Raw genomic sequence first — 24,423 nt, 5'->3', positions numbered from 1 at the left:
TTCAGAGGGGGAAATACAACAAATCGACCAAGACTCCCTGTTCATACACACTTTTATTCTGTCAAGATTTTACAACAGAGGTTCTAAGTTAACACATTTGTGGATAATTAACATGGTTAAAAGAGTGGTTGTATGAATGACAAAAGCTTTGGGTCCCGGGCCCAGGGCCCAGAGTAAACACTTTTAACGGGTTATTCCCCTTTGATCTTCCCGGGAGAGACCCACCCAGCACAAAATTTACATGAGTAAACAGAGTAGAGACAAAGGGATGTGGGGTAAGCAGACTTAAACTTGGAAGGTCTTTGATTGTCTCTATCTCTTTCCTATGCTAATGTTAATGAGGCGGCTGCCTTCAGCATGCCTCAATAAAACCTTTTGGCCTTCCAAAAGGTTTGCGATTACAATCTATAACTTTTCCTAATAGTTAATATCTTGCCAGCCACCCTGAGTGAATATCAACATCTCCTGATCTGCAGATTGCAAAAACCAGGGAAAAACTTAGTATCTGGGTGGGGTAGCACAGTCCTTCATGGCTTCCCTTGCCTTGAGGAGGGAGGTCCCCCAGCTTCTTGCACTTCCTGGGTGAGGTGATGCCCCACCCTGCTTCTGCTTGCCCTCTGTGGGCTCCACCCACTACCTAACTAGTTCCAATGAGATGAACTGGGTACCTTAGTTAGAAATGCAGAAATCACCTGCCTTCTACATTGGTCTTCTTGGGAGCTGCAAACTGGAGCTGTTCCTATTCCGCCATCTTGCCCGTACTCCAAAATTCCTTCTTGTTTGCGGGAGATTAGTCTTTGTTGCATTAAAGCCTTCAATTGATAGTATTAGGCCCACGCACATTATACCCTTTCTTTTCTTTAATGTTAATTTGTGCTTTGTTTATATTTGAAATCATACTTGCCAAAAACTTTTGTATTCTATTAGTCTTTTCAAGTAAATATTATTTCCTCTTATCAATCTACTCCATGGTTCTATTACTGTTTGTTTTCTATTTCAGTAATTACTAATTTCATCTTAATTATTTTTATTTTTTATTTTTGTTAATTTTTAATTTTTGCAGGTTCATAGTAGGTGTATATTTTATCAGGCACATGAGATATTTTGATACTGGTGTGCAATGTGTAATAATTACATCAGATTAAATAAGATATTCATAACCTCAAGCATTTATCTTTTGTGTTACAAACAATGCAATCATATTCTTTTAGTTATTTTTTAAAGTATAATTAAATTATTATTGACTATAGCCAGCCCGTTGTGCTATCAAATACTAGATCTTATTCATTCTATGCATTTTTTTGTACCCATTAACCACCTTCACTTCCCAGACTCTCGTAACCATCCTTCTGCTCTCTATCTCTGTGAATTCAGTTATTTTAATTTTTAGATTCCACCATAAATCAGAACATGTGATGTTTGTCTTTCTGTGCTTATTTCATTTAACATAATAACCTCCAGTTCCATCCATGTTGTCGCAAATGACAGGATCCCATTCCTTTTTTGTGGCTGAATAGTACTCCATTGTGTATATGTACCACATTTTCCTTATCCATTCATCTGTTGATGGACATGGACACTTACGTTGCTTCCAAATCTTATATGATGTGAACAGCTCTGCAATAAATGTGGGAGTACAGATATCACTTTGATATACTGATTTTCTTTCTTTTGGGTATATACCTAGCAGTTGGATTGCTGGATCATATATGGTAGCTCTATTTTTAGACTTTTGAGGAACCTCCAAACTGTTTTTGATAGTGTTACTAATTTACATTCCCATCAACAGTGTAAGGGGGTTGCAGTTCCTCCATATCTTCTCCAGCACTTGTTATTGTCTGTCTTTTGCATAGAAGTCATTTTAACAGAGGTGAGATGGTATATCATTATAGTTTTGATGTGCATTTCTCTGATGATCAATGACGTTGAGCACCTTTTCATATGCCTATTTGCCATTTGTATGTTTTCTTTTGAGAAATGTCTGTTCAGATCTTTTAGCCATTTTAAAATCAGATTATTTGATTTTTTTCCTATTGAGTTGTTTCAACTCCTTGTACATTCTGGTTATTAATCCCTTGTCAGATGAATAGTTTGCAGATATTCTCTTTCATTCTATGGGTTGTATCTTCACTTTGTTGATTGTTTCTTTTGCTGTGCAGAAGCTTTTTAACTTGATGTGATCCCATTTGCCCATTTATGCTTTGGTTGCCTGTGCTTGTGGGATATTCCTCAAGAAACTTTTGCCCAGACCAACATCCTGAACAGTTTCCCCAGTGTTTTATTTTAGTGTTTTCATAGTTTGAGGTCTTAGATTTAAGTCTTTAATTCATGTTGATTTTATTTTTGTATAAGGCAAGAGATAGAAATCGTTTCATTTTTCTGCATATGAATATCCAGTTTTCCCAGCATTATTTATTGAAGAGACTGTCTTCCCCATTGTATATTATTGGCATCTTTGTTGAAAATGAGTTCAGTGTAGGTGAGTGGATTTTTTCCTGGGTCTGGTTCTCTATGCTGTTCCATTGTTCTATGTGTCTGTTTGTGTGTGTGTGTGTTTTTTTTTCCCCAGTACCCTCCATGCCCTTTTCGTTACTATAGCTCTGTAGTATAATTTGAAGTTAGATAATACGATTCCTCCAGTGTTACTCTTTTTGCTCAGGATAGCTTTGGCTGTTCTGGGTCTTTTGTGACTTCATATAAATTTTAGGTTTGTTTTTTCTATTTCTGTGCAGAATGTAATAGGTATTTTGATAGGGATTGTGCTGTATCTGTAGATTGCTTTGGGTAATATGGGCATTTTAACAATATTGATTCTTCCAATCTGTGAACATGGAATATTTTCCCATTTTTTGGTGTCCTCTTAACTTTCTCACATACCATAAAATTTACCACTTTTTAAAACTGTACCTTAAAGTGTTTATAGTTTTCATTGTAAAGATACTTTACTTCTTTGGTTAATTCCAGGTATTTAATTTTATTTTTGACTATTGTAAATGGAATTTTTTTTTTCATTTCTTTTTCAATTGCCCACTATTGTTATTGTGGTAAAATATACATAACATAAAATTTGACATTTTTACCATTTTTAAATGTAGAGTTCACTGACATTAGGTAAATTTACTTTGTTGTTCAATCATCACCACCATCCATTTCCAGAACATTTTCACTTCCCAAATTGAAATTTCACAACTATTAAACAATTACTCCGTATTACCCTTTCCCTCAAGCTCCTCGTAACTTTCTGTCTCTGTGAATTTGACTAGTTTAGGTAACTTTTATCAGTGGAAATACACAATATTTGCCATTTTATGTCTGGCTTATTTCCCTTAGCATAGTGTCTCCCTGGTTTATCATTGTTGTTGCATGTGTCTGAATTTCCTCCCTTAAGGCTGAATAATAGCCTATTGTATGTATAGACCACATTTTGTTTATCCATTCCTCCACAGATGGACATTTGGGTTGTTTCCACTTTCCCATTTTCTTTACAGTTGCATTTTTATTTATTGTATTTATTTGATATTGATTCTATTCACATACAATAAAATTTACTGCTTTTTTAAAGTGTAGCTTTTTGTGGTATTAATATGTTCACAATGCTGTGCTACTATCACCACTATCTAATTCCAAAATATTTTCAACGCCCCAAGCAGAAACCCCATACCTGTTAGCAATCACTAGCAATTCTTTCTTCCCCAACCCCTGGCCTCTGGCAACCATGAATCTACTTTCTGATTATATGGATTTGCCTATTCTGGATATTTCATGTAAATGGAATCTCACAATATGTGGCCTTTTGTTTCTGGCTTTTGTCACTTGGCATAAAGCTTTCAAGGGTCACCTGTGTGTAGCATGTATCAGTACTTCATTCTTTTTTTTTTTTTTTTTTTTTTAACACAGGGTCTTACTCTGTCACTCAGGCTGGCTTAACACCACATAGAACCTGCCAAGGTTTATGGATTGTACCCTCTGAAGTAGCAGCTGGAGCTGTACTTGGGGCCCTTTGAGCTGTTGCTAGAGGGGCCTGGATGGGTGGTGAAGTCTCCTGAGGCTACACAAGGCAGTGGTGCCCCAGGCCTGGTCCCCAAAACCATTCTTTTCTCCTAGTAGACTGTGATGAGAGGAGCTGTCCCAAAGACTTCTAGAATACCTTTGAGGCCATTGTGTTGGATATTACCATTGGCTCCCTTTTGAGTCATGCTAATCTCTCTAGCAAGTGGTTGCTCTGCATCCTGCTTGGATTCTTCCCCTGAAAATACTTTTCTTTCTCTGCTATAGGATCAAGCTGCACATTTTCTAAACATTGGCACTTTGCTTTTAAATGTGAGTACCAACCTTAAGTCATTCCATTGCTCCCGTATTGGATCATAGGTTGTTAGAAACAGCTCCACCACCTCTTTCTTGAATGCTTGGCTGCTTAGAAATTTCTTCCACCAGGTACCCTAAGTCCTTACTCTTAAGTTCAACCTTCCACAGTTCCCTAGTACTTGGACACAGTGCAGCCAAGCTCTTTGCTAAGGCATAACAAGGGTGACCTTACCTCCAGTTCCCAATAACTTCCTCATTTCCATCTAAGACCTCATCAGCCTGGCTTTCACTGTCCACATTTCTATCAGCATTTTGGTCACAATCACTTAACTAGTCCCTAAGAAGTTCCAAACTTTCCTTTATTTTCCTGTCTTCTTCTGAGATCTCCAAACTCTTCTAGCCTCTGCCCATTACCCAGTTCCAAAGCTGCTTCCCCATTTTCAGGTAACTTCATATAATATCCCACCCTCAGTACCAGTTTTCTATATTAGTTCGTTCTTGCATTGCTGTAAAGCAATGTCTGAGGCTGTGTAGTTTATAAAGAAAAGCAGTTTAATTGGCTCCTGGTTCTGCAGGCTGTACAGGAAGCATGATGCCAGCATCTGCTTCTGATGAGGGCCTCAGGAAGCTTCTAATCATGGCAGAAGGAGAAGGGGGCGCAAGCTCATCAAATGGTGAAAACCTAAGGAAGATGGGGGGGAGGGGGAGTGGGGTAGGAGGTGCCACACTCTTTTGAATAACCAGACCTCATGTGAACTCAGAGCAAGAACTCATTTATCATTTATCATCAAGGGGATGGAGCTAAGCCTTTCATGAGAGATCCACCCCCATGATCCAAACACCTCCCACCAGGCCTTACCTCCAACACTGGTGATTACCTTTCAACGTGAAATTTGGAAGGGACAAACATCCAAACCATATAAAATGGTAATCATGTGAGGTGATTGATGTGCTAATTAGCTTGATTGTGGTAATCATTTCACAATGTGCATATATGTATATCAAATCATCACATTGTACATCTTAAATATACACAATTTTTATTTTTCAGTTATATCTTAATAAAGGTGGAAAAGATTTGCTGCATTTCTTTCCCCTATTTTTGGCAGTGTGCATACCATGTAGAATCATCATGTAAACTTTTTCCGTTTGTTGACTTAAAAGGCACAGGACCAAGAGTGTGAATGGGGACTGCAGTTAGCCCATACTCGGCTCTCTAACTTGTATATCCTAGTTTGGTCCTGCCCCATCCAAAAGGAAAGAGCACTATTTCACCATTTTGTAGTTCAGCTACTTAGAGGCCACATCTTAGTATGATTTTTCTTCTTGAAGAGGGTATCTTTTAGTACTTTGTATAAAGATCTGATATGTATCAGTGGAAATCCTATAAAAATGGATACTATTTTCCCATCCTGGAATTCAGGCCATCTCACAGCCTTTAGTCTAGCTGAAACTAATAACCAGTTATAAAATGCCCCCCATAATTCCCCCAAAGGTCTGTTGACTATAACTGGCTCTGTGGTATAATTTTTATATCAGAATTCTTTAGTTGCAGACCACAGCAACTGATTTTGCATAACTTAAGCAAAAGAAAATATTTAGAAGGATATTGGAATTACTCAAATCTAAATTGACATGCTGAAAAACAAGGCCTCAGGAAGGTCAGGAACCATTGAGCTTGAGACATTTAGGTAGCAGAACCTCAGTTTCTATAGTCCAAGTCAAATTTAAAAACTCAAGGATGTGGAATCTGATTATTCCACTAAGAGGGATGAGATCTTTTATCAGAACAAAGGTCAGTGAAAGAATGCTGGACAAACCAAGCAATAGTTACCAAAGGAGACAAAAAGCAAGGCGTCAACATTTAAGTGGAGATGTTGAGTAAACCTTTAAATGTATAAGTCTGGATCTCAGAGGAGAAGTCTAGACTGGGATAAACAATTAGGAATCATAAAGATACCTGAAATAGTTGGCATGGCGTAGATTGCCCAGAAAGAGAATGAGAGGCCATGCAGCCTCCCAGCTCTGTTGCCCAAGGGCAGGAGCACTTATTACACAGTAATTGTAGCTGGAGGATTGCTCCTATTTTAGGCAGAACAAAAAAAAAATATTCCTAGAGATTGAGAAGAGTGTAGGGCATGGGACTATAACACTGTGCTGAGAACATTCTGTTTCATAAGAATGAATTAGTTATGTGGAGATTTTAAAGGAATGTAGTAACTTTCTGTCAAAGTTACAATAAATGCCATCTTATATTTTCTGTAACATTTATTATTTATATTGCACCTGGGCCTGTGTCTAGTGTTTTATGAGTGTCATCTTATTTAATTCTCACAAAAAATTAATGAGGTAGGTATTATTAACCATATTTTACGGTTTGGTTACTGAAATCTCAGAGAGTTTAAGTAATTTACTCAAGGTCATGTTGCTAGAAAGGGTGGAAATGGGACTTAAGTAAGGTCTATCAGAATTAAAAAAAAAAAATTCTACTCCATATAAAATGATGCAGCAATGCAAACACTGTCTATGGTTTAGGATTCTTGAGCCCTTACTGTGTACCATGCAATGTGCTGAATACTTTACATTATCTCATTTAATCTTAATAATAACCTTACATGGAAAGTACTATCATTATCCCTACTTAACTGATGAAACTAAGATTTGGAAGTGTTAATTTCATGGTTGTCACACAGCCAGTAAGTGGTAGAGTCAGTACTTGAAGAGATTTGTTGATTCTAAGGTCTATGTGTTTCACAAACACACACTTTTCTCTAACAAAAATAACCACGTCTTAGAACAGTGGCTCTCCTCCCTGGCTTTGTACTGGAATCACCTGGGAAGCTTTAAAAAAAATGATGCTGAGCCTCATCATTAAAGATTCTGATTTAATTTAACAGTAACGTGGGCAAGTCATTGGGTTTTTTAAAAAGCTTCTATTCACTCGTTCAGTTTATTCAGTAAATATTTATTGAATGTCTGTTCTGTGCCAAACACTTTCTAGGCATTTACATTCTAGCAGGATGTATCAGTTAACTAGTGCCACAGTCATGTGTAACAACAACCACAAAATTTCCATGGCATGAAAAATTAACCACTTACTAAGCATTTATCTTCACAGATCTGGAGGCCAGCTGGGAATCAGCTGATTAAAGAGGGCTCTGTTGGGTAACTTTATTCAGGCTGAGGTCACTGTACTTTTCTTGCCGCAGTACTGTGGGTAAGCTATGGTGGCTCTGCTTCATGTATTTCTGATCCTCCTTAGACCAGTGAACTAGCTGGGTCTTATTTCTCTGTGGCTTCTTTCATGAATCATAAGGGGTGACATGTCCAACTCTGGGTTCACTGCATTAACCAAAATCTCATGATTGAGCTCAAAGACAGGAGGTGAGGAAATAAGCTCAAGGTTTTCTTGTGTGGATTTGCAAAATTCATGACAAAGGTTGAGAAAGGGGACAGTAATCCAATTTAGGTGGGAAAGACTAACAAAGAACAATAAGCATAATACATAAGTAAATTATCAAGTATATTAGAAGGTGATAAGTAATATTTCAGGAGTCTGATATGTAGCTAGGAATGAGAACTACTGATCTTACGGTGTTAAACCTGTAAAGAAACCTGGTCTAACAGTCCTTGAACCATTTTAAAAATAGTAAAATAGACCCTTCTCCAGGAAGGAGAATCTTACTTGAGGTCCATGGATAGATAGAAATGGAGATAGGACCCAGGTCTTCTGATTCTCTAGACTATTTCTCTTATATCACAGTATTCCAATCTGTAGTCTTAGAATTCTCCCTTTATTGATGGCACCAAAATATGTTGTAGAAGAACATCATTCTTACTTCTCTTAATCCCAGATATTAGAGGTATGCTACCTAATTCCGATGCTTCTCTTTTTTTTTTTTTTTTAAAGAGAAAGAGAGAGAGAGAGAATAGGAAGGAGGAAAAAGGAAGAGAAAGAGAGAGAGAGAATGGGGAGGAGGGAGAAGGAAAAGAAAGAGGGAGAGAGAATGGAAGTATTGCTTTCTTGCCCAGGCTAGAATGCAATTTAGTAATGGGTATTGAAAACCTCTTTTATACTGATAATTATACTTAATGATGTAGTCAGGAAGGAATAAGGGAAGAAGATAACAAACAAACAGCCAACCAATATTTAATTTAAACCTATGAAATGCTATGCGATTACTGAGGAGTGATTTACTTCCAATTATATAGTCACCTTTGGAATAGGTGTGAGGTGGTAATGTATGTTTTGTGTATTTGAAGTGGAGAGTTCTATAAATGTTTATTAAGTTTACTTGTTCCGGGTCTGAGTTCAAGTTCTGAATATCCTTGTTAATTTTCTATCTCGTTGATCTATAGAATCGTTAGCTCTTCTTGTTGCATTGATCCTTTTGCCATTATGTAATGTCATTCCTCGCCTCTTTTGATCTTTGTTGCTTTAAAGTCTACTTTATCAGAGGCGAGAATTGCATCTCCTGCTTTTTGTTTATTAGTTTATTTTTACTCTCTGTTTGATTGGTAAATCTTCCTCCTTCTCTCTGAGTCTTTGTGTATTGTTGCATGTAAGATGGGCCCGGATGCAGCATACAGATGGGTTTTGGCTTTTTATCCAATTAAAATATATATAAGTTTAATACTGGCGTTTGATGCTAGCTGGCTGTTTTGCCCATTAGTTGATGTAAATTTTTTATTGTGTTAACGTTCTTTGCTTTTTGATATATTTTTGGAAAGGCTGATATTGGTTGTTCCTTTATATGTATAGTGCGTCTTTCAGAAGCTCTTGTAAAGCAGGCCTGGTGGTGGTGAACTCTCTAAGTACTTGTTTGTTCGCAAAAGATTTAATTTTTCCTTCGCACATAAAGCTTAGTTTGGCTGGATAGGAAATTCTGGGTTGAAAGTTCTTTTCTTTAAGGATGTTAAATATTGGTCCCCACTCTTTTCTGGCTTGTAGGGTTTCTGCTGAGAGATCTGCTGTAAGTCTGATAGGTTTCCCTTTATGGGTAACCTGACCTTTCTCTCTGGCTGCCCTTAGTATTTTCTCCTTCATTTCAACCCTAATAAATCTGGCAATTATGTGCCTTGGGGTTGGTCTTCTTGAAGAATATCTTTGTGGTGTTCTCTGTATTACCTGGAGTTGAATATTACCCTGCCTTGCCAGGTTGGGAAAATTTTCCTGAATGATATCCTGAAGAGTATTTTCCAACTTGGATTCATTCTCTTCGTCACATTCAGGTACACCTATCAAACGTAAATTAGGTCTTTTCACATAGTCCCATATTTCCTGGAGACTTTGCTCATTCCTTTTCATCCTTTTTTCTCCATTCTTGTCTTCTCGTTTCATTTCACTGAGCTGGTCCTCGACTTCTGATATCCTTTCTTCTGCTTGATCAATTCGACTGTTTAAACTTGTGAATGCTTCGCGAAATTCTCGTGTTGTGTTTTTCAGCTCCATCAATTCACTTATATTCTTCTCTAAATTGTCCATTCTCGTTAACATTTCGTCAAACCTTTTTTCAAGGTTCTTAGTTTCTTTGCATTGGGTTAGAAAAAGTTCTTTTAATTCACAGAAGTTTCTTATCACCCACGTTTTGAAACCTGCTTCTGTTATTGGAACACACGTGTAATCTATTAAGCCTTGTTCTGTTACTGATGAGGAATTGCGATCCCCTGTAGAGGGAGAGGCATTCTGATTTTAAGTATTCTCTACCTTTTTACGCTGGTTTCTTCCCTTCATTATATATTTGTCCGTCTGTCGTCTTTATAATTACCGACTTTCTAACTGGGTCTCTGACGTCCAACTTGTTGATTCCCTGCGCCGAAATCTGAGCAATCCACTGAGCCGGCCAAATCAGCGGTGTTAAGATTGATGGTGCTTTTCTGCCCGGGAATATCCGGACTCTGCACCAAGAACTGGCGTGCTAAGGCACCAGCAAAACCGCCACGCCGGCCACAAGAGTCGCCCTGGTGACCCGTGGAGCTCCTCCACTGGGAATCTCCTGGTCCATGAGCAACTAATATTCGTCTGAAAGTGTGGCGTCCTCTCGTTCTTTGCGCTTTCACTGGGAGGTACGTGCCCGAGCTGCTAATCATCAGCCATCTTGGATCTCTCTCCGATGCTTCTCTTAATAACTCAATTCAGAGCCCAATTTGACATTCTCCATATTTGTAGCCTTCAAAACTTTATACACATTCTGTCCTCTTTCAGCTTTTTTTCTCTTCAAGTTGAAGACTGTTAGTTTTGGTCTGTCTTCACGATTCCCCTGTGTCCTACCCCAGCTGTCTGCTTGGTTATTGGACCTTCTTTCTTCCCCCGCTCTCTAATACCTTGAATGAAGACTCTTTCTTGAGTTACTTTTTTATGCTAAGCATCCACTAGGCCTTATAGTCATCGTTGTTGTTTTGGATTACAGTCTTCTTGATTTGCCAGGATGAACAATCAGAAGAAAAGAAAACATATGGGACTTGCTTGTACCTGGAGTTTATTGTCTGGAGAGAATGGTGAGTAACTGAATGAAGTAAGAGAGGGTATATACTAGGTAAGCCTATTCATTCTCTTTCTCCTGTTTCTTTTACTCATGCTCTTTGAGATTCTTCTGAAACTTTAAAATTTTGTTAGATGTGAATTACATGGATACAGTATTTACCCACTAATCTCTTGAAACTGTCTGCACAATTTTTGTGTTGCCTAAAATAAGGATAAAGAAAGACGGAGAAGAGGTAACTGTGGTTTCTGTTGTTTTCCATAACCCCCAAAATATTTACAATTATAAAAGACTCCAAGTCTCTTTCTGTAATGTAACCATAGCTTTTCACAGGACAGAGCACAAAAGAACTAAGAGTGAAGATTGCTAGAGTCCTTCCTCTCGTGGCTGATTCCTGAAATCTAAGGAATGTTTAGTTGTGGGGAATAGAAAACAGTTATTCTCAACAGACTACTCACTTGCCTGCTTATTTCTGTGGCAATCTAATGTCTGCCCATCCAGACCCTGCTTCCTCCCATTCGCCTGTTAGCACCCATCTAGTCACAACTTCTTCCCAACTCTGTCTCACTCTTGCTTTTAAAAGTGGGCAAGTAGTAAAAAATTATAGGAATGTGGAGTTGTGTGTGTGCTTTTATATTCTTATTTATATATCTATATGTAAAGTATCTGGATTGTGTGTATATGTATTTGAATATAGGTCATCATCTCTATCTTATATATCTATCAAACTAATACTCGGCAATGCCCTGTTGTTTCCCATTAACAAGTTAGGCTCAATGAAGCTTCAACAGAAGCAAGAGGGTAATATTCAGTGGAAAGCAAAATAGCAGATAACAGTTCAAATAATGTATGTATCTTTAAGTTCACACCTACAATTTTCTTTATTGATGATATAAATTAAAATATCCACACGTAAATGTATGTGTAAGGGAAATTCTTTTTTTTTTTTTTTTTTTTAAGCTATAGGGTATCACTCTGTCAGTCAGGCTGGAGTGCAGTGATGCAATCACAGCTCACTACAGCCTTGACTTCCCAGGCTCAAGTGATCCTCCTGCCTCAGCCTCCCAAGTAGCTGGGAACACAAGTGCACACCAGTACACCTGGCTAATTTTTTTATTTTTTGTAGCGACAGGGTCTCCCTATGTTGCCAAGGCTGGTCTCAAACTCCTGGGCTCAAGTGATCCTCCCACCTTAGACTCCCAAAGCGCTGGGATTATAGGTGTGAGTCACTGTGCCTAGCCGAGAAATTCTTATGTTTCATTTTATGTTGCATATTAGCTATAAAACACCTTTGTGGGTAAGTTAGAAAAAATGTGAGATGATTTACTTTCTTTGTTGTATTTCTGTTTGGGGAACAGCATGAATGGCTGTTGCAGTATGGCAAAATTTCTGTATATTTCAGGTTTTGGTATAAAGATGTATTTGTGCTACTCCTAACTCTCTTTCTCCCACAGTTGCTTCAAGTTCTCCGGCTTCATTTTCATGTAAACAGCTTGCAGGTAGATGCCTTTTCTATTTTACTCTCTTTTTCTGTTTTGAGAATAGTGTTTTCCAAGAACCCAGCTACCCATCCCTGCTGCATACCCCCCCATCACTCCTCTCTAATTTTTCCCTCTTATTCACTGGGGCCACAGTCATTGCTCCTTCTGGCAACTATGAAGCCATAAACTATCACGACAAATAGGGCTTCTATATCATATAGAATATATTCAAATAGCTGTTCAAATACTGGGAGAACCACTGGTGGTGGTAGTCAAGAACTAGATGTAGAAACTTTTAGTCCAAGAAAAGACCAGTAGTCTTCTGGAATTAACTGGATCAGGGCCAGCAAACTATAGCTAGTGAGTCAAACCTAACCAGTTGCCTATTTTTATTAATAAAGCTTTATTGGAATACAGTTGTTTGTTTACATATCATCTATGGCTACTTTCACAGTAAGATGGCAGAGTTTAGTAATTGCAACAGAGACCTAAAAGCCTAAACTATTTAAGAAATTTTACAGAAAATGTTTGCCAACCCTTATCTAGATTAGCATTCCCAGAACTGAGTTCTAGGAACAGTTTTGCAATAATTAATAACTATGCTGTTAAAAAAGGGTTCTGTAGTCATTTAAAACTAGAAAACACTGTGTTAAACAAAGTTAAACACCCTTTTCCAAGGTAGGAGAGTTAAAGAATGTTTCATATGCTAGTACAAGAGCCTTTCATATGCTAATAAGCATTGAGAAACTCTAAGAGACTAGAGGGTGCACTCCCCTTAACTTATTTGACCACAGGACACCTTTTTTCACAGCTCTTATATTAATATGTTATAGACAGTTTTCCAGGGAACACTGATTTGGGAAATGCTATTAACAGAAGTTTGTACTTGATGTCACTTACTAGCATTGGAAAAATTACCTAAAGCTATGTAAAGCAGCACTGACTACATAATTTGTGGGATACAGTGCAAAATGAAAATGCAAAACCTCTTGGTCAAATATTAAGGTTTTCAAGACAGCAGCAGCAGAGCATTAAACCAAGTATACATCCTTCTGAACATGGAGATCTGTGTGACTGCGCAGATTGCACACTCTTGAAGGCGGCCCTGGTTATAAGTTTCAATTTCCTCAACTATCAAATGTGGATAATACCTGCTTCACGGGATTATTGGGAGAATTAAATCAGAAATGTTCGTAAAGGTTCTAACAGAATCTGTCACAGAATAGGCAATAATAAATAACTTGTTTGTAATACAAAAGCATTTATAGCCATATTAAATAAATATTTATTGAGTGTCTGCTATGTGCTGGGCACAGTGCTAGGTACTCAGGGTACTTATTGTAAAGGAGATAGACAGATAAGGTCCCTGTCTTTATGTAGATGATTGTATAGTAGAAAAGATAATGAAAAAGTAAATGAACATGACAGTTATAAATTGTGGTAAGTGCTATTAACGGGAAAAATATGGTGCTGGGAAGGGAAATAGTAGAGGGGATCTCCTTTAAATTGAGTGGTCATGGCCAGGCGTGGTGGCTCACGCCTGTAATCCTAGCACTTTGGGAGGCTGAGGCAGGCAGATTGCCTGAGGTCAGGAGTTCAAGACCAGCCTGATCAGCATGGTGAAACCTTGTCTCTACTAAAAATGCAAAAATTAGCCAGGTGTGGTGGTGGGTGCCTGTAATCCCAGCTATTCGGGAAGCCGAGGCAGGAGAGTTGCTTGAACCCGGGAGGTGAAGGTTGCAGTGAGCCAAGATGACACCATTGCACTCCAGCCCGGGCAACAGAGTGAGACCCCATCTAAAAAAAAAAATTGAGTGGTCAAACAAATCCTCCTCTAGGAAGTATTATTTGAGATCAGAAGGATGAAAAGGAGCTTTCCATGGGAAGAGCAGGAGGAAGAATAGTCTAGGTGGAAAGATTAGCTAGTGCAAAGTCCCTGAAGTAGGAGAGAACATGGCATTTTTGAGAACTGAAAAGTGGCCAGTATGGCTTTAATGTAGAGAGTGAAAAGGAGAATGATAAAAAAATGAGGCTGGGGAGGGAATGTAGAGAGGGCCCAGATCACGATAACACCTTGTAGGATGAGGATTTAGGATTTTATACCAAGAATAATGAAAAGCTCTTGAAGGATTTTGGGCAGGGAAGTGAGATGATCTAATGGTATCGGTAGAAGATTTTTTTTAGCTGCTGCAAAGGAAGGAACCAGTAGATGGGCAAGAATAGATTAGTAGGATGCTATTTCAGCAGTCTAGGAAAGAGTTGACAGTGCCCTGGACTTGGGTGGTATTTATACAGTGGTAAATAAATGAATTTGAGGCTTATTTTGAGAGTATAAATGCTAGGCCTTGCTAATTGATTTGATGTAGAGGATTGAAGGAAAAAATACTCATAACATTTTTCTGAGCAACTGGCTAACACCATTTAACTGAGATGAGATGCCTAGGGAGGGTTTTTTGGGGGGACAGAGGAGTATAGAAATCAAGAACTCGGATTTAGGCATGTAAAGTTGAGGATCCTTTGAGACATCTAACTGGAGATGGTGGGTGGAGGTACTAGTTAGAATTGTTGTCTAGGATTCTGTAATTACTAACTCTTGCTGTCACCACATTAGATTACCGGGACATATTCAGAAAACATCTAAAAGAAAAATACCTAAAGATAGGAGCTGATAAATGTTACCACCATGGCAAGCATATAGAGTCACGTCTGCTTCTTGTAAAAGACCATCGTATATCAGAAGAGACACCATGTGGAATTCCTCAACAAGATCATTTTATTGACATGGAACATATATTTGATTCTAATGAAGAGGGCTCCAGCTCATCTCAAACTGTGGTGCTTCAGGGATGTGCTGGGACTGGGAAAACAGCTGTGGTGCACAAGTTCATGTTTGATTGGGCAGCAGGAGTGGTGACTCCAGGCAGGTTTGACTATCTCATCTACGTCAACTGCAGAGAAATCAGTCCTATTGCCAACCTTAGTGCTGCTGACCTTATCACTAACACTTTTCAAGATATAAACAGACCAATCTTGGACATTTTTCTCGTATATCCAGAGAAGATTCTGTTCATTCTTGATGGATTTCCTGAGCTGCAGGACCCTGTTGGTGACCAAGAAGAGGATCTTAGTGTTCACCCCCAGGAGAGGAAGCCAGTAGGGACTCTCTTGTACAGTTTTGTGAGGAAAAAACTGTTCCCCGAATCCTCTCTCCTGATAACTGTCCAGCCTACAGCCATGAAGAAGCTCCTCTCTCTGTTAAAACAACCTATCCAGGTAGAGATCTTATGGTTTACAGATACTGAAAAGAGAGCATATTTACTGAGCCAGTTTTCAGGTGCTAATACAGCAATGAAAGTCTTTTATGGTCTTCGAGAGAATGAAGACCTTGACATTATGTCTTCTCTTCCCATCGTCTCCTGGATGATATGCAATGTCCTGCAGCCAAAGGGAGATGGTGATGGGACTCTCTTGAGGTCACTTCAGACCATGACTGATGTGTATTTATTCTATTTTTCCAAGTGCCTCAAAACCCTTACAGGCATCTCAGCATGGGAGGGACAAAGTTGCCTGTGGGGTCTTTGCTCTTTGGCTGTGGAGGGTCTGCAAAACAATCAGGTTTTGTTTGCAGTCAGTGACCTCAGAAGACATGGGATAGGAGTGTGTGATACCAACTGCACTTTTCTCAGTCGCTTTTTGAAAAAGGCTGCAGGAGCTGTCAATGTCTACACTTTTCTTCACTTCAGTTTCCAAGAGTTCTTGACTGCTGTTTTCCATGCCCTGAAGAATGACAATAGCTGGATGTGTTCTTATCAAGTGGGGAAAATGTGGCAAGAAATATTCCAACAATATGGAAAAGGTTTTTCATCACTAATGATGCAATTCTTATTTGGCCTCTTACATAAAGGAAAAGGAAAGACGGTGGAAACTACTTTTGGAAGAAAAGTTTCCCCAGGACTTCGAGAGAAGTTACTGAAGTGGACTGAGGGAGAAATAAAGGATAAATATTCTAGGTTACAAATTGAACCGATGGACCTGTTTCACTGTTTGTATGAGATTCAGGAAGAAGAATATGCAAAAAGGATAACTGATGATTTGCAGTCAATTATACTACCTCAACCTACCTATACAAAAATGGACATTCTGGCTATGTCCTTCTGTGTAAAAAGCAGTCACAGTCACCTGTCAGTGTCTCTGAAGTGTCAGCACCTACTTGGATTTGAAGAGGAAGAGCGAGTGTCAGCATTCATGCCACCAGCCTTGACACTTAATAAGTAAGTATATCCATATCTTTCCTCCAGTTTTTGGCCTTCCCAGACAATGGGCTTACTTGTTTATTTCATGTATTCAGGCACATGATCATTTCTAGCATTACTAATGAATAAAAGTAATCATCTCAGTTATCTGTATTTTATATCAATCAGTATAATAAGGATTTATTGAATTATCTATTATGTGCCAGGCACTGTTCTAGTCACTGTGTGTGTGTATTAGTGCTCACTGCCACTGTGTGGATGTGCTTTATAATTCTAAAGTGTTATGAACATGTAAGGTTATTAAGTTGATCATTGAGGACGGCTATTTTGGTGCAATGACCCTTCTGGAAAAAGGCATAAATCTAACATTCAATTGGTTGTCACTCTTCTTTACATATACTTCATCACTGAGGCCTCAAGGAACCAGGTTAGTAAGGGGCAGAGGTACACTCCTATATTATCTTGCTATAAATCCTAGTTATTTCCACCAGAGCTCACAACTTTACAGAAGGTCATGAGCTGAAGTTGAAAGAGGCTTAGGTAAATTACTTTTATAATATGGACTCGGTATACTATAAAATACAGTCCTACCGGCTTACTGACTAAAGAAGCAAAGAAGACTTATACTTGTGCTATCTAGAAAATGCTGTAAGTCTGTTCTCAATATTTGGGTTAAGATGGATAATGCCTCTCCCTTAGTTTTCAGGCCAGCTGAGGAGCAGGGGACCGGAAGGAGAGGGGTCAGCAGAAAGCTTCACTTGAGATAACTCAAGTTGTGTCACTTACAGTTGTATTTCTTGAGTGGGCAATAGCATAAAGGTGGAAATGAGCATGGGGTATGTGTGTTTGAGGGAAATGAGAGGGAGAGAGGCATTAACAAGAATTTGTGTTTGGAACTAGAAGGGGAAGGGATGAGAAGTTAAATGGACTCAGAATTATGAAAGACCTTGGCTACAAGGTCCTGACCATTTAATAACAGCTTTAATCTGGCTGTATATTATAAAGTAAAAAAGAAAAAGGACTGATACATTTGAGAAAGCTGAAACTGATGGAAGCAAAGGGTCTGCTGGTTCGTTTTGGGTTTCCAGAAAGTCAACCTTAGATGGGAGTCCTCCCCAATAACCCTTATTGCCTTTATTAGAGGGCTTAAACTCTTACCAAAAATTTAGCCCAACATCCTCCTCCCCCAAGCACAATGGCTAAGAAGAGTTTACTATTGAGCTTTCCTGGTTTTTAATTATTGTCATTAATTATTCTATTAGTACCAACAACCAAGAACCAGTTATATTGTAAAGTTAGCCTGGGCAGGTCACTTGATGTCTCAGATAATGGACAAAATGATGGTTATAATACTCATGATTGGGTTAAGGGACAGATAAGATAATTTGTGAAAATGAAGTACTTACCCCAGTGCCTGGCACATAGTAACATGGTTTTAGAGTCAGACCCGAGTAATGACCTCAGTTCTGTACCTACCTATGTGACCTTGAGAGGATTACTTTTTGTGCCTTAATTTCCATATCTGCAAAATGGGATAATAACTCTTAAGGTTTTAGGAAGGGGTAAATTAGTACTACCGGCAAGATATAAAAGCCAAATAGGCCTTTTACTTGAAGTTTTGTTTTAAATTACTTTTTTTCCCTCATTTCTTTTAGGTACTCTCAACTGTGCAGTTTGCCAGTGTCTCGGCTACACTTCCTCTGCCAAGCACTGTGTAATCCATACTGTAAAATCAAAGACCTGAGGTAAGTTGAACTTTGTTTTAAACTCTTGGGTATTTGCAGTTAAAGATTAGGTTGCTAGAAATTGCACTCCCAGTTGACTGGAACTAAAAATAAAATATAGCTAGTTTTCAGCTTCTCCACAGTGGAGCAACAAATGAAGAGATATGCTACAGGTTTAGAAGGGGCAGGAAGGAGTCAGGCATGATCTCTGCCCGCCCTTCTTAGCTTTTCCCCTTTTGTATGTACACACCCTTTTTGTATGTTTTGCTGTAATGAGTAAGTGGAAGGTTGTGAGAGATAGATTTGGGTCTGCTGCCCTGCTTGGGTCTGCCACCCCGACTTTCTTTTCCTCCCAGACTCCCACTGCTTTCCCCCTTAGTCTTCTTTCAGCTGGGTCCTATCCTGCTCCATGCAGCTTGATGATCCTTTTCTCTCCCTCCATTCCTCACTTTCACCCCCTAGTTATTCCCCAGTGCACCCAAAGGACCTCACCCCTGCCCTGCCCTGCCCTTCCATCCTCACTTCCAAGCACTTCGTCCACAACACAAACACACAAGCAGGTGCTCCCCTGTTTTCCCACCCCTTTGCCATATAGATCAATGTCTGCTCTTCTTCTTTCCTCCTGTTCAGAGGAAAAGGCAGCCCTTCCAAGCCACCCAAGCCAGTAAATTCACTTCACTATTTTTGCATTTTTGTGAACACTTTAATTATTTTACTTTTATAACACAAAAGTATATACAGAAATAAAAGGCCCCATAACCCATCCCACCCTATATCCCCATAACCTGCTGTCTCCTATCCCCTGACCCTGAGCCCACCCTCCCTAGGTAATACCTTGTTTGCTAAGTGTATTTCTAGACCATTTTCTATGCTTACATAAACATAAAACTCTAACATAAGAGAAATATAAATCCATAAATGTATAATATTCATATATACACTCACAGAACTTTGGGGAGTTTTGTTTTACAAAAACAAAAGTGATCTTGTCATATTTTTTTTTCTTCATTTCACAATACAGGGGCCATGCCTCCAATACAGTATGCAGAATCTACCACATTCTTTCACATGGCTTTTGCATTTTCAAGGTTTCTTCAACTATCTCCCCCATGGCTCAAATTTCTCCCATATTCAAAAGAACCAGCTGGGTACAGTAGCTCACACCTGTAATCTCAGCATTTTGGAAGGCTGAGGCGGGTGAATTGCCTGAGGTCAGGAGTTCGAGACCAGCCTGGCTAACACAGGTATCTACTAAAAGTACAAAAATTACCTGGGCTTGGTAGCTACTTGGGAGGCTGAGGCAGAAGAATCGCTTGAACCTGGGAGGTGGAGGTTGCAGTGAGCTGAGATTGCACCACTGCACTCCAGCCTGGCTGACAGAGCAAGACTCGGTTTCAAAAAAAGAAAAAAAAAAACCCTCCCTCAACTGAGTATCCCACTTCAACCCTTCCCTTCACAGCCAAGAGTCCTTGAGGAAGAGCCTCCCTCACTGATTCCACACAATCCTCACTCACTCCTCACTTCTGCGGTTTGGCTTCTTCCCCTGCCACTCTCCTAGATCTGCTGGAAGATTCAAAGTAAATGCCAGACCCAGTGGATACTTTTCAGCTCCTGAGAGGGCCCCTCAGCCTCATTGACCTTTTTCTCCTAATTCTTCCCCCGTTTTGACTGCTCCTAAGTACCTCATTTTCCAACCGGGAACAATTTTGCCCTCTAGTGGACATGTGGCAGTATCTCAAGACATTTTGGGTTGTCACAACTGGGGCTGAGGGATGGGTGCTTTTGGGAATTAGTAGGTAGAGGCTAGGAATTCTGCTAAACATCTTACAGTGTACTAGACGGCCCCCTGCATAAAAGAATTATCCAGTTCCAAATATCAAGAGTACTGAGATTGGAAAACCCTGTTTTAGAGAGATATAAACAAGCCCAAAGACATTTCTGAAAACTGCAGACTAGGAATCTGGCTCTCAATCCTGATTGTCCATTCCCAACAGGAGACAACCTAAAAATCACGTTTAGCTGCTGCAGAGATGTCGCAGGGCCATGACAGATTATCAGTCTCTATATACCCACAGGTCTTGGGCAATGTCCAGGGTTCCTCCAGTTGTGTCTCAGTCTGGTCCAGATGTAACTCCTTCTCATCCTTCCACCTGTGAGCAAAAACATAAATGCAGCCCCCATCAACAAAACTTACAGTCATCAGAGGGAGAGAAGATGACTAACCTATCACCTACCCCTTTACCCTACCCATTCCTATCCTCCTCCACCTCACATCTTCCCTCTGAAAGTTGATTTCCCATTGGGATACATTTCTGTTCTGTTCTACGCTGAGAGCTTCGTAGCCAGATTTCCCTCCCACATTTATCATGGTGGTAGTTTGGGGGAAAGAATCTCTCAAGATGGTACCATGCTTTGGCTCATAGTCTAGACCAGCAAACCCTCTGAGCACTATCAGTTGCTGACTCACCTCCTTGGCAGTGGCAGGAGTTCCCTTTTCAGATCTGACTGTTCCAAGTTCTACTCACTGGGGATTGGAAAGGATTCTCCTGCCATGGGGCCAAACCGTCATAACAGTCTGTACCTACATGGTGCTGGTGTTTTCTGTAGGTGGGCCTAAGGAATTCTCTTGGGGTGGCAGATCTCTGCTATGTTGATTTGAGTCAGGATGCACCTGGGGTTCATCCCAGGACTGTTTTGATTGTTTCTTGTGATATAACTCACCCAGAGCATGAATGAACTTCCTATCCAATTAATTCATGGAAACTCTTGAGATGCAGGAATCTCCACTGCTCACCACACCCTGATGCAACTCTCCAGTCATTCCCACCATTTCCTTTAATGGTCTTTTGGTACAAACTTCTAACTTGGAAATAATCTAGTTTATCAGAACAAAAACTCACTCAAAGTAAAGGGTATCTGTGTAAAGTAGATTTTCATGTAGCACAACTACAGGGAGTTAAAAGTGGCTGGGCTGCCACTACTCTCTCCATCTCTCTGGAGTCACAGGATGAACTCCTCTGTGCCTGTCTGCTCCCTGAAACCTCATACTGGCATCCTCTAAAAAACACTTGACTCTGTGAAGCATGCAGTTCTGTTCCCCCATAGTCAGGGCCGAGCCTCAGCTGTGACCTTGGTGTCCATGGCTCTGACCCTGGCCCCAACTCCAAGTGACCCACTGCTTCATTGCCCAACACCATTCTGACGACTGTGGAATATGCCTGTCTGTTCAGATTTTTTTTTCTTTTTCTTTTTCTTTTTCTTTTTTTTGAGACGGAGTCTCCCTGTCGCCCAGACTGTAGTGCACTGGCATGATCTCCGCTCACTGCAACCTCTGCCTCCCTGGTTCAAGCAATTCTCCTGCCTTAGCCTCCAAATAGCTGGGACTACAGGTGTGTGCCACTATGCCCGGCTAATTTTTTTTTTTTTTTTTTTTTTGTATTTTTAGTAGAGACGGGGTTTCACCATATTGGCCAGGCTGGTCTCCAATTTCTGACCTCAGGTGATCCGCCCGCCTCAGCCTCTCAAAGTGCTGGGATTACAAGCATGAGCCACTAAGCTCAGTGTCTGTTCAGATTTTCTAATTTGAAAAAGTTCATTTGGCTCAGGACTGGTCAAATATCCACTCCTGCTCCAATTATCTAAGGCCTGCATGGAGGGAGAGAGTGGAGGTGTTACATACTGCCCAGGTCCACCAGACACAAGATAGGGAGCTAGAGACACACAAACAAATAAAAACTACAGTAGTTCTGGAGTGTTGACTACTAACCCTCTGAAATACAAAGGGAGTCAGTAAAGCATGTCTCTCCCTGCCCATCATCTACATCCTCCCCCAACAGCCCCACCTCCCCCGCATTGCCCAATCTTCCCACTTATCCCCTTCCCCCCTCACTTCACTCAATCTCCCTCCCACCTCTCCCCTCTCTCCCTGAAGACTGATTTCCCATTGAGATATATTTCTGTTCTATTTTACATTTCTGAATTTACTGAGGCTTTTGCAGCCACATTAGCCTCCCACAGAGGAAGCAATTTTCCCTCCGTCAAAAATTCACAGCTTTACACCATGGGCAGTCCCAGTCCCCAGGCCTGAGATATACTGGAGGTCTTCTCTGCTGATGGGGTTCAGAGTCTCTCCTGTCTCTTGAGGGTCTATTCCCTGGGCCCCCACATCAGACCACAGGCTAGCATCAGAGGACCCCCAGTTGGAAGGCATCTGGGTTGGAACCGGTACTATGACCATTGCTGGTGGAGGGGGTATAGTGGATATGGCTGAGAAAGCAGACAAAGGGCATGAGTATGAGTATCAGTATTTGAATGAAGCAGGGAGCTGGAAAGGAATAGGCTCCAGTGAGGCTGTGGACCCAGGCCCAGAGAAATAAGACTTGGCTATTTGTACTGACCTGAGATCTTCCTCCTCCTGTCCCAAAGGTGTAATTTGTCTGCTCCACAGCTCCAAGAGGCTGACTGAAGCCTCCTTCCAGTCCCTGCAAGGCCTCTGCCAGGGCAGGCCCCACCTCTGCATACCTCTCCTCTCCTTCTCCTCTAGCAGCACCAGCAGTAGCCACCTCTTTTTCCTGTTCATCTGCTCCTTCTGTCCAAGCCCCTCCAGCAGTGGCCAGGCCTGGAAACACAATAGCCTGGCCCTGCCCCTGGGGAGATGCCAGCTCCTGCAGAGAAGTGGACAGAGCTGAGACACGTTTTGGGGACAGGGCTGGGGCAGGGCAGGGGCACTGGGCAAGGCCCATTCAGGGGATCTTACGGCATGGAAGAGCTTCCATCTCAGCATGTCCCGCTCTCTCTGCACCTCCATAAGTCTAGTCTGGGTCAGATGCAACTGGAAGGTCACGTCATTGCATTTCATCTCCTGCTTTTCATTGAGTTCCATCAGGTTTGAGGCCAAGACCAGCGCAGCTGACCTTTGCAGTTTGACTAAGTTTTGCAGCCACTGCACCCTGCGGTTTTGTAACTGTGCCTGCCTGTGGGCAAAGCGCATGCCCAAGGCCAGGCTGCCCCAGGTGCAGGCCTCTTTAACCTCGCTGGATACCTCGCTGTTCTCTAGGATGGCCCTGAGCTTGTCTTCCACCTCCTCCCAGGATAAGGATATATTCTCGAGATAGAACTCAGGGCCTTTTGTGTGTCTGGCCATCTTCTCGTTGATGAATGCCACCACATTGCCGTGCCGGAACCCACTACTGGGGTCTTCAGGTCTCAAGGCCATGGTCGCCTAGGGGCTTAATGGTTTCACTAGCCCTGTGTGGATGGAGCAACCAATAAGTTCTTTCCCTCCCCCTTAGCCCTTCCCCTCATCAGTCTTCTCCCACCTTATTCCTGCCCCCACCATCCCCTGCCCCCCGCCCCCTGCACAAGACCCTCCTAATGGCCCTCTGACCGGCTTGTCCTACCCTAGGATACCTCCCACCAAGCCTCACCTCTTCAGCCAGGGGCCAGAGGACGTACTGGCCAACCTAGCTGCCTAACACACCCGAAGAGAGAAGGGGGCCTCTCTCCCTCCTAGAGCTGCGCAGAAAGAAAGCCTCAGGGCTAGCCTTCTAGGCATTTACTCTGGGACTGTTCCAATTTCCAGAGACTCTAGGGGTGAAAGGGAGTGAGTGAGGAAGGCCTCTACCACTCCATTGGGATGTAAGGAAACCCGCCACATGGTTGGAGCCCTTGAAGGATGAAAGAAACAGGAGTGGTCCGGAAAGACTTAGAACTAAAAAAAAAATGAAGTATTTGTGAACAAGTTGAAGTCTCATCCCTCCCCACCATAATGGTTTGTCCCATGGCGGGAAGATGGGCGAGTTTCACCCCCGACCTGGAATATTCCTGAACAGGAAACAGCCCCAACGCCTCAGTTGCCCTCAGAGGAAGAGGGTGGAGCTAGGGGAAGAGCTTGTCATTGGTCGTCATCAGAGACCCATAGGTAGAAACAGATTCAGTTATAGTACAATGTCATATAATAAGTAGGGAAGTTGGACTCAACCTGAGATTTGTCTGGTTTATCTTGTGGGTCTCAGAGAGTCATTAAAGGTTTTTTTGTTTTGTGTTTTTTGTGTGTGTGTGTGTGTGTGTGTGTTTTGAGACAGAGTCTTGCTCCGTCGCCAGGCGCCAGGCTGGAGTGCAGTGGCGCAATCTCGGCTCACCGCAACCTCTGCCTCCCAAGTTCAAGCAATTCTCCTGC

At 41.1% G+C, this 24,423-nt stretch overlaps 2 protein-coding genes across 7 annotated transcripts in view; one reads left to right on the top strand and one right to left on the bottom strand.

The window, feature by feature from the left end:
• The window catches only part of LOC105716913 (NACHT, LRR and PYD domains-containing protein 12), a 55,052-nt gene that overhangs the window by 17,877 nt on the left and 12,752 nt on the right, over positions 1-24,423 (top strand). For all 6 annotated transcript variants that reach the window (XR_010337176.1, XM_064361819.1, XM_064361812.1 and 3 more), the window contains exons 3-6: positions 10,716-10,803; positions 12,242-12,286; positions 14,880-16,539; positions 18,177-18,266. Coding sequence is in view for 5 of the 6 variants with exons in the window: in XM_064361819.1 (XP_064217889.1) it covers positions 10,734-10,803; positions 12,242-12,286; positions 14,880-16,539; positions 18,177-18,266 (1,865 nt within the window). In the remaining variant the exon portion in view is untranslated. The remainder of the gene's footprint in view (positions 1-10,715; positions 10,804-12,241; positions 12,287-14,879; positions 16,540-18,176; positions 18,267-24,423) is intronic.
• Positions 22,210-23,515, bottom strand: TEX13B (testis expressed 13B). The gene is made up of 2 exons (XM_012451695.3): positions 23,002-23,515; positions 22,210-22,909 (listed from the first exon to the last, which is right to left on the bottom strand). Exons 1-2 carry the CDS (start codon positions 23,458-23,460, stop codon positions 22,430-22,432), a joined length of 939 nt encoding a protein of 312 aa, XP_012307118.3. The 5' UTR covers positions 23,461-23,515; the 3' UTR covers positions 22,210-22,429.

The sequence above is a fragment of the Aotus nancymaae genome, unplaced genomic scaffold (genome assembly GCF_030222135.1).
Source record: "Aotus nancymaae isolate 86718 unplaced genomic scaffold, 86718_ANA_hifiasm-v0.15.2.pri h1tg000004l, whole genome shotgun sequence".
NCBI classification, from domain to species: Eukaryota; Metazoa; Chordata; class Mammalia; order Primates; family Aotidae; genus Aotus; species Aotus nancymaae.
This window is presented reverse-complemented; position numbering and strand designations above follow the sequence as displayed.